At 39.4% G+C, this 10923-nt stretch overlaps 1 protein-coding gene across 1 annotated transcript; it reads left to right on the forward strand.

Moving 5' to 3' along the window:
- The first annotated feature begins 1404 nt into the window (after positions 1 to 1404).
- LOC140959316 (uncharacterized) lies at positions 1405 to 5720 on the forward strand. The gene is made up of 3 exons (XM_073417178.1): positions 1405 to 1516; positions 2637 to 3880; positions 5706 to 5720. Exons 2-3 carry the CDS (start codon positions 2639 to 2641, stop codon positions 5718 to 5720), a joined length of 1257 nt encoding a protein of 418 aa, XP_073273279.1. The 5' UTR covers positions 1405 to 1516; positions 2637 to 2638.
- The last annotated feature ends 5203 nt before the right edge of the window (positions 5721 to 10923 follow it).

Raw genomic sequence — 10923 nt, forward strand, 5'->3', positions numbered from 1 at the left:
GCCTCACTTATTTAACTGAAATGCTAATAATTAAACTACTGCATAAAATAAATAAATTTAAAGAAAAGAATTTAATACTCATGCGATAAAAATCATTTTAATTTAAATACTAGGAATTATGCATGGCTTATACGTAGTCTAATTTACGGGTTTTACAACCCTTCCCCCCTTGAAAGAAATTTCGTCCTCGAAATTAAAACTCACCAAATAACTCGGGATACCGACTCCTCATTTCTGGCTCAGACTCCCACGTAGCTTCCTCCTTTGAATGGTTAAGCCATTTGACTTTAACTGTAATGCCCAAATTTTGAAAAAAATAAAATTGTGGCAGTACTTGTGATGGTTTATGGCTTTACGTTATGGTATGAATGGTAATGAATGTTATAGAATGGAATAGATAATGGAGGGGTAGAATCAAAGGTGGAATTAGAGCTAAATAGGTAATGGAAGTTCAGAAACGGTATGAAAAATGTGGCAGTAGTTGTGGTTTTTAGCATAACGTTTTGTATATTGATCCATTTGATGTGAGGCCATTTTCATTATAAAGATAAGACATAAGGCTATAATTTTCTAATTTTGTGTTTTGGTCAATTCATTAGGGAAGACGAGACAAAAGTGGCCCGAAGTGTGTCGTGCGTATCGTCGTTCCTACAATGACACATGTTGGGAGATTGAGCATAACTTTTGACTCAGATCTCCAAATGAAATGAGGCTAATTGGAGATGCAATCCAAGACATAGGGCTACAACTTTGTAGTTTACCACTTTTGCAAATTCTGAAGTTACAAATGCGTTCTTGGCAGAATACTGCGCGCCCCTGCGCAGGATAAGCGCGATGGCGCGCCCAGTGCTGAAATTTTGGGTGTTGGGCAGTATGGTGCGCGCCCCTGCGCCAAAACACGAGCCATGGTGCCCAGCACTTGTACGAAAAATGTGTTTTGGTGTTGGGAAAGCATAAAAATCGAATGGTATCATAATTTTCCTCATTTTTCTTCTTTCTCTTCCAACGAAACCCTCCTTCCTTCCATTTTCTACATTTCTTCTTCAATATATGGGAGAATTGTTCAAGGAAATTATGAAATGAAGTTAGATTTGTGATACTCTCTTCAAGATCTTCAAGATGGTGTAAGTATGTTATATTTTATTCAAGTTTGGAAATGGGTTGAAGGTTAGAATTGATATTTGACTTGATATTTGAGATATTGAGATGTTGGAGATGTTGAAATTGTGTTGGTTTGAATTTTAAAATGGAATTGAAGCCAATGACAAAGTAAAGAAGTTAACTCTTTAGCACGCATGGCATGTGTTTGATAAGTGATTCAATAAATGTTTTTATGGCATATTACGGTTAAGAAATTTAAGGATCTTGATTTGAAGCAGTATTGGATTAATTATGAATTTTGAAAAGAAACTACTCTGTTTTGATAGATGATCAAAGTTCTTGAGTTATAGTAGAATTCAGAGGTTCAAGACTTCTCACCTACACATTTCGATCTTCTTTTGGTAATATTTGAAAGGTATGTTACGGTCGGTAACATACGAGGTAAAAGTATCATTTTTATTTTAAATTGAACAATCTATGGCTCGATGAATTAATTGTGATTTGATGATGATTGTTGTTTTGAGATGAGTTTATTATAATATCGAAATGATGATATTGATTTGCATCATTACATTGCATATTGAGCCACTTGTTGATTCAGATTTGATATGGCGGAGGTCGCCTTGATTTATTGATTTGTTGGACGTATGGGGCTATAGTTGAGTTGGCATAGTGTATGCGGAGGTCGCTGCTATGGCCTGAACACTCTCTATATGCGCACCATAGTCCTGGGATTGTAGAACACAGCACCCCACCTCGAGCGGATGAGTCGGTGGATGTTGCTGGGGGATTCTCTTTCCTTGGGTACCCTATGACCAGATGATTCACTTGATCTTGAGATTTATTGATAGCCCACAGCTTCTGATCATGCATTGCATTATATTGCATCTTTATGAATTTAATATGAAATATTTGTCACTTTAATTCTCATATGTTATTGATTGTATCATACTGGGTTTATACTCACCGGCATGTCCGGTACCTCTTGTTTTCATGTGCTTGACGGTAGGTGAGGCGAGGCTTGGGATGCCAGAGTCCAGCTCAAGGCGAGGAGATACGAGTTAGAGTGGGATTCTCGGGTCTTAGGAGCTATTTTATGATGTTGGGATTTCTTTATTTTGGCATGTTGAAAATTATATTTCAAACATTTGAGACAATTAAATTATTTTGACGATGTTTATGTGGATTTGTGAACCACAAATTATGTATTTTACTCGATCATTTGGTTTGTTACAATTATAATTATTAGTATTAGATATCGGACCCGGGGCCCCACATTAAGTGGTATCAGAGCGTAAGATATTTGGGAACAGGGTAGATCGAGTCAGTTAGAATTGATTGATCATGTGATATATTTGTTAGCATTTTCATTGTGCTATGATGTGAAATACATGATTTAAATTGAGATATTATATTGTTGAGTTTTATTCGAGATTTTTGAGATTGTTGAGTCTCGAGAGCCAGAGATGATTGATACAAGATTGAGATGATTGTGATTTTGTGATTTTATATGTGTTTGATCTATTGTATATCAGACATGGCTACTCGAGGTAGAGGTCGTGGTAGACATAGACAGAACGTACCAGTGGCACAAGATCAGGGCAGTGCTACTCATACTCAGATGGATATAACTCCGACTCCGATGGAGATACTGTTAGCCAGATTTCAGTCTTTGCACCCACCGATGTTGAAGGGTACCGAGAATGCATTAGAGTGTGAGAACTGGTTGGAGAATATGGATCAATTATTTGAATCTCTTGAGTATCCAGATGATCGTAGAATCAAGTTAGTTGTTCATCAGTTATTGGATGTTGCTAAGAGTTGGTGGATCATGACCAAGAAAGCTTTAGAGGGTCGAGATACGATTGTTACCTGGGATATTTTTAAATCTGAATTTTATCAGCGTTTCTTTCCTACCTCTTACAGGAAAGATAGGGGAGCCGAGTTTGCAAATTTAAAGCAGGGAAATTTGAATATTGAGGACTATGTTGCTAAGTTCTCGAATTTACTGAGATTTGCTCCTCATGTAGCATCCGATGAAGAAGCTAAGGCCGATCACTTCATAAATGGTCTTAATCCTGATATCTTTACCTTGGTTAATACCGGAAGGCCTAACACTTTTGCTGAGGCTCTTGATCGAGCCAAGGGAGCTGAAACCGGAATCATTAGGCAGAGAGGTTCTCAGATGCAACGACCCCAACAGCCACAGTATAGACAGCAGTTCAGACAGGGTAATAATGGCGGTAACAGTGGCAACATAAGAGAGCAGTTTCGGGCTAGAGGCAAGCAATTTAAGAGGCATGGCAGTAATTTTTCGAGTTTTAGTGGATCGAGACAGTCTGGTTCAGTTCAGAGCACTGGTTATTCAAGTCCGACTTGTGGTCAGTGTGGTGGTAGACATTATACCGATCAGTGTAGAGGAATCTCGGGAGCTTGCCACTTGTGTAACCAGGTGGGACACTATGCTCGAGTGTGTCCTAACCGTGGCAGTGATATGTCTCAGAGTGGGGGATCATCGAGACAGACACCTCACCAGAATCGTCAGAACCCTACAGTTCATTCCTATCAGCAGTCAAACCGATCAGATCAGAACAAACAGAGTGGTAGCCACAGGGTAGGACAGCCACCTAGACAACAGGGTCGAGTTTTTGCACTCACGGAGGATGAGGCACATAATGCTCCAGATAATGTCATTGCAGGTAATTGTTTTCTCTCAGGTTATCCTGCTTATGTTTTGATGGATACTGGTGCATCACATACTTTCATAGCTGAGCACTTTGTTGCATTGCATTCACTGCATTCTATGCCATTATCATCTACATTATCTATTTCTACTCCACTGGGCAAAGTGATGAGGTCAGCAGCAATGATAAGTGGTTGTGAATTTCGTTATGAGGATAATGTCATTGAGCTTGATTGTATTGTGTTGGAGATGTCTGATTTTGACTGCATACTTGGTATTGACATGTTGAAAAGATACAGGGCTACTGTAGACTGTTTTCAGAAGATTGTTAAGTTTAGGCCTGATATGACAGATCATTGGACGTTCTATGGTAAGGGTTCTCGAGCTTAGATTCCTTTGATATCTGTTTTGTCCATGACTCGTTTGTTGCAGAAAGGAGAAGAATGTTTCTTGGTTTATGCAATTGATATTTCAAGGTCAGCACCTAAATTGGCAGATATTTCAATTGTTAGTGAATTTTCAGATGTATTTCCAGATGAAATTCCAGGATTTCCTCCAGTCCGAGAGATTGAGTTCAACATTGAGTTGATGCCAGGTACACAGCCTATTTCTAGAGCTCCTTATAGGATGGCGCCAATTGAACTGAAGGAACTAAAGGAACAACGTGAGGATCTATTGGCTAAAGGATATATAAAACCAAGTGTTTCACCTTGGGGTGCTCCGGATTTATTCGTGAAGAAGAAAGATGGGTCTATGAGGCTTTGTGTCGATTATAGACAGTTGAATAAAGCTACAGTAAAGAATAAGTATTCTTTGCCAAGGATTGAAGATCTCTTTGACCAGTTGCAGGGTTCTTCTGTATATTCTAAGATTGATTTAAGATCTAGATATCATCAGTTAAGAGTTAGAGAGGCAGATGTGCCTAAGACTTCTTTTCGTACCAGGTATGAGCATTTTGAATTTTTGGTTATGCCTTTTGGGTTGACCAATGCACCTGCAATATTTATGGATTTGATGAACCGTGTGTTTCAAAGGTATATAGATTAATTTGTTGTGATATTCATTGATGATATTCTTATTTGTTCAAAATCTGAATTTGAGCATGCCGAGCACTTGAGAACTGTTTTGCAGATTTTGAGAACTGAAAAGTTGTATGCTAAATTATCCAAATGTGAGTTTCGGTTGGATATAGTGGTTTTCCTTGGACATGTGATTTCAAGGGCTGGTATATCAGTTGATCCGAGTAAAGTTGAGGCAGTCATCAATTGGTCTAGACCGACATCAGTTCCTGAGGTACATAGTTTTATGGGTTTGGCAGCCTATTATCGCAGATTTATTAAAGGATTCTCACAGATTGCGAGGCCAATTACCCAGCTGACACAAAAAAATGTACCATTTATTTGGTCGCACGCATGTGAGGCTAGTTTTGTTGAGTTTAAGAAGAGATTGACTAGTGCTCCAGTTCTGACTATTCCATCAGGTGTAGGAGGATTTACAGTGCACACTGATGCTTCACATCAAGGACTGGGTTGTGTATTAATGCAGCATGGCCGTGTTGTTGCCTATGCTTCACGACAGTTGAAGCCACATGAGTCCAGATACCCAGTGCATGACTTGGAACTAGCAGCAGTGGTTTTTGCCTTTAAGATTTTGCGTCACTACTTGTATGGTGAGAAATTTGAGATATTCACTGATCATAAGAGTTTGAAATACCTCTTTTCACAAGCGGAGTTGAATATGAGACAGAGACGTTGGTTAGACTTGTTGAAAGACTATGATTGCGAAATAAAATATTATCCAGGAAAGTCTAATGCAGCAGCCGATGCTTTGAGCAGAAAAGCATGTAATATGTCTTTGATCACTAGCAGTGTATCTGATCTAGTAGAAGAATGTTGTTTCTCTGGTTTGGATTTTGTGGTAGATACTCAACATGTAAGAGCATTTATGATTCAGGAAGAGCCCGAGTTGTTTGTAAAAATTAAAGAGGCCCAAAGGTTGGATCAAAGCATTCAGAAATCAGTTGAACTCGTTAAATCATGACATCAATCAGAATTTCAGGTCAATAATGAGGGTATTTTGTTTGTGAATGATCGCATTGTAGTTCCTAATATTTCAGAGTTGAGGATGCAGATTTTGCGTGATGCTCGTTGAAGTGAATTCAGTGTACACCATGGAAGTAAAAAGATGTACAATGACTTGAAGAAACAATTTTGGTGGAAAAGAATGAAATATGACACAGTAGAATTTGTATCTCGTTGTTTGAATTGTCAACAAGTGAAAGCAGAAAGAAAGCGACCAGGAGGTCTTTTGCATACCCTTAAGGTTCCAGAATGGAAGTGGGACCATATCACCATGGACTTTGTCACGAAATTGACGAGGTCGTCGAGGGGTTGCGATGCAATTTGTGTTATCGTTGATAGATTAACTAAGTCTTCGTGTTTCATTTCTTATCAGATGACATATAGGCATGATCAGATGGCCAGATTGTACATCAGAGAAGTTTTGAGATTGCATGGTGTGCCTAAGTCAATTGTATCAGATCGTGATCCTAGATTTTCTTCTCATTTTTGGCAGAGTTTACAAGAGGCCCTTGGTACTCGTTTGCATGTGAGTACAGCATATCATCCTCAGACAGACGGACAGTCAGAACGTTCTATTCAGACATTAGCGGATATGCTGAGAGCTGTAGTTATGGATTTTGGCATTGGTTGGCAGGGTTCGTTACCACTTGTCGAGTTTTCTTATAACAACAGTTATCAAGTGAGCATTGGAATGTCACCATTTGAATCATTATATGGCAGGAAGTGTCTATCTCCTTTGTAGTGGGACGATTTATCTGAAGCACCAATTGTAGGACCTGAAATGATAAGAGATATGACAGAGAAGGTGAAATTAATTCAGAGTCGTATGAGAGCTGTTCAGGATAGGCAGGCTAAGTATGCGAACATCAGGAGACGGCCGTTGATTTTTGAGAAAGGTGACAGAGTTTTTCTGAAAATATCTCCTTTTTGTGGTACAGTGAGATTTGGAAAGAAGGGTAAATTATCACCGAGATTCATAGGTCAGTTTAAGATTTTGGAACGTGTTGGTGATTTGGCTTATAGATTAGCTCTTCCTCCTGCGTTATCAGGTGTTCATGATGTTTTTCATGTGTCCATGTTGAGGAAATATCATCCAGATACTTCTCATGTACTTCCACCCGATGAAGTTGAGTTAGATCAGAATTTGAGCTAGATTGAGAGACCGATTAAAATTCTAGATAGAAAAGATAAGCAACTCAGAAATAAATTGATACCGTTGATTAAAGTACAGTGGAACAGACATGGTGTCGAAGAGGCAACTTGGAAATTAGAAGATAAAATGAGACAAAAATATCAAGAGTTATTCAAATGAAGTACGCTTCTATTCTCGGTTTTATTTTCAGTATTGATCATTACATCTTAGACTTGAAAGAGATGATTGATTTCGAGGAAGAAATCTATTTTTAGAGGGGAGGAATTGTAATGCCCGAATTTTGAAAAAAATAAAATTGTGACAGTAGTTGTGATGGTTTATGGCTTTACGTTATGGTATGAATGGTAATGAATGTTATAGAATGGAATATATAATGGAGGGGTAGAATCAAAGGTGGAATTTGAGCTAAATAGGTAATGGAAGTGCAGAAACGGTACGAAAAATGTGGCAGTAGTTGTGGCTTTTAGCATAATGTTTTGTATATTGATCCATTTGATGTGAGGCCATTTTCATTAGAAAGATAAGATATAAGGCTATAACTTTCTTATTTTGTGTTTTGGTCAATTCATTAGGGAAGATGAGACAAAAGTGGCCCGAAGTGTGTCGTGCGTATCGTCGTTCCTACAATGACACATATTGGGAGATTGAGCATAAATTTTTACTCAGATCTCCAAATGACATGAGGCCAATTGGAGATGCAAGACATAGGGCTACAACTTTGTAGTTTACCACTTTCGCAAATTCTGAAGTTACAAATGCGTTCTTGGTAGAATACTGCGCGCCCCTGCGCAGGATCCGGCCAGTGCTGAAATTTTGGGTGTTGGGCAGTATGGTGCGCGCCCCTGTGCCAAAACACGCTCCATGGCGCCCAGCACTTGTACAAAAAATGTGTTTTGGTGTTGGGAAGGCATAAAAATCGAATGGTATCATAATTCTCATCATTTTTCTTCTTTCTCTTCCAACGAAACCCTCCTTTCTTCCATTTTCTACATTTCTTCTTCAATATATTTGAGAATTGTTCAAGGAAATTATGAAATGAAGTTAGATTTGTGATCCTCTCTTCAAGATCTTCAAGATGGTGTAAGTATGTTATATTTTATTCAAGTTTGGAAATGGATTGAAGTTTAGAATTGATATTTGAGTTGATATTTGAGATATTGAGATGTTGGAGATGTTGAAATTGTGTTGGTTTGAACTTTAAAATGGAATTGAAGCCAATGACAAAGTAAAGGAGTTAACTCTTTAGCACGGATGGCATGTGTTTGATAAAATGATTCAATAAATGTTTTTATGGCATATTACGTTTAAGAAATTTACGGATCTTGATTTGAAGCAGTATTGGATTAATTATGAATTTTGAACAGAAACTACTCTGTTTTGATAGATGATCAAAGTTCTTGAGTTATAGTAGAATTCATAGGTTCAAGACTTCTCACCTACACATTTCGATCTTCTTTTGGTAATATTTGAAAGGTATGTTACGGTCGGTAACATACGAGGTAAAAGTATCATTTTTATTTTAAATTGAAAATTCTATGGCTCGATGAATTACTTGTGATTTGATGATGATTGTGGCCTTGAGATGAGTTTATTATAATATCGAAATGATGATATTGATTTGCATCATTACATTGCATATTGAGCCACTTGTTGATTCAGATTTGATATGGCGGAGGTCGCCTTGATTTATTGATTTGTTGGACGTATGGGGCTATAGTTGAGTTGGCATAGTGTATGCGGAGGTCGCTGCTATGGCCTGAACACTCTCTATATGCGCACCATAGTCCTGGGATTGTAGAACACAGCACCCCACCTCGAGCGGATGAGTCGGTGGATGTTGCTGGGGGATTCTCTTTCCTTGGGTACCCTATGACCAGATGATTCACTTGATCTTGAGATTTATTGATAGCCCACAGCTTCTGATCATGCATTGCATTATATTGCATCTTTATGAATTTAATATGAAATATTTGTCACTTTAATTCTCATATGTTATTGATTGTATCATACTGGGTTTATACTCACCGGCATGTCCAGTACCTCTTGTTTTCATGTGCTTGACGGTAGGTGAGGCGAGGATTGGGATGCCAGAGTCCAGCTCAAGGCGAGGAGATACGAGTTAGAGTGGGATTCTCGGGTCTTAGGAGCTATTTTATGATGTTGGGATTTCTTTATTTTGGCATGTTGAAAATTATATTTCAAACATTTGAGACAATTAAATTATTTTGACGATATTTATGTGGATTTGTGAACCACAAATTATGTATTTTACTCGATCATTTGGTTTGTTACAATTATAATTATTAGTATTAGATATCGAAACCGGGGCCCCACATTAACTCGCTTAACCAGCTTGTTCCGAAGCTCCTTCTCCTGTTTGTCTGAGATCTGCACTGGTCTCTCTTCGTAAGACAGGTTCGGAGTGAGCTGCAACGGTTCAAAATTCAGCACATGCGAAGGATTTGCCACATACTTCTTCAGCATCGAGATGTGGAAAACATTGTGTACTCCGGCAAGATTTGGCGGAAGAGCTACACGATAAGCTAACGTCCCAACTCTATCGAGGAACTCAAATGGTCCAATGAATCTCGGACTGAGCTTCCCTTTCTTCCCAAATTGCATGACACCCTTCATAGGTGCCACTTTCACAAAGACATAGTCGCCCACGGCGAACTCTAAATCTCGCCTCCGCTGGTCCGCATAACTCTTCTGTCGACTCTGAGCAGTCCTCTTCCTGTCACGGATTTGGGCTACTACATCGACAGTCTGCTGAATAATCTCTAAACCCAACTCTGCTCTCTCTCCTACCTCATCCCAATGAACAGGAGATCTACACTTGCGACCATACAATGCTTCATACGGAGCCATTCCTATAGACGACTGAAAGCTGTTGTGATAGGTGAACTCCACTAATGGCAAGTTCGACTCCGAACTCCCGGAGAAATCGATAACACAAGCACGGAGAAGATCCTCCAATATCTGAATAACTCGCTCTGACTGCCCATCTGTCTGAGGATGGAAAGCTGTGCTAAACAACAATTTTGTACCCATCGTCGAATGCAAACTCTTCCAAAATGAGGAAGTAAATCTGGGGTCTCTTTTAGATACGATAGAGACTGGAATACCATGAAGTCGGACTATCTCCCGGATATACAACTCTGCATACTGAATCATGGTGAAAGTCGTCTTGATAGGCAAGAAGTGCGCTGATTTGGTAAGACGATCAACAATCACCCAGATAGCATTTGATCCTCTGATTGACTTTGGCAAACCGGTCACAAAATCCATGGTAACATTCTCCGACTTCCACTCGGGAATAGGAAGAGGCTTGAGCAAACCTGCTGGCCTCTGATGCTCTACCTTCACTAACTGAGAAGTCAGACACTCGGAGACAAAACGTCTGATATCCTTCTTCATTCCTGGCCACCAGTACAATAACTGCAGGTCTTTGTACATCTTCGTACTCCCTGGATGAATAGAGTATGGCGACATATGGGCCTCTGATAGAATATCTGCTCGGATAGAATCACTGCTAGGAACCCATATCCTTTCCCGGTATCTCACAATACCATCACTAACTGAATACAAGTCACTGCCCTTGGCCTCATCTCTCTGTTTCTACTTCGCCAACTGCTCATCTGCTGGCTGACCACTGCGAATACGGTCAATGAGAGAAGACATGATCGTCAAGGTGGATAGACGGGGAACTCTACCTTGAGGATATGCCTCTAGATCAAACCTCTGCATCTCAAACTGAAGAGGTCTCTGAATCGTCAGATGGGCCATCACTGCAACTTTCCTGCTCAATGCATCCGCAACTACATTAGCTTTACCCGGGTGGTAGCTAATGTCACAATCATAATCTTTCACAAGCTCCAACCATCGCCTCTGACGCATATTCAGCT

The sequence above is a fragment of the Primulina huaijiensis genome, chromosome 15 (assembly GCF_012295235.1).
Source record: "Primulina huaijiensis isolate GDHJ02 chromosome 15, ASM1229523v2, whole genome shotgun sequence".
Lineage (NCBI taxonomy): Eukaryota > Viridiplantae > Streptophyta > Magnoliopsida > Lamiales > Gesneriaceae > Primulina > Primulina huaijiensis.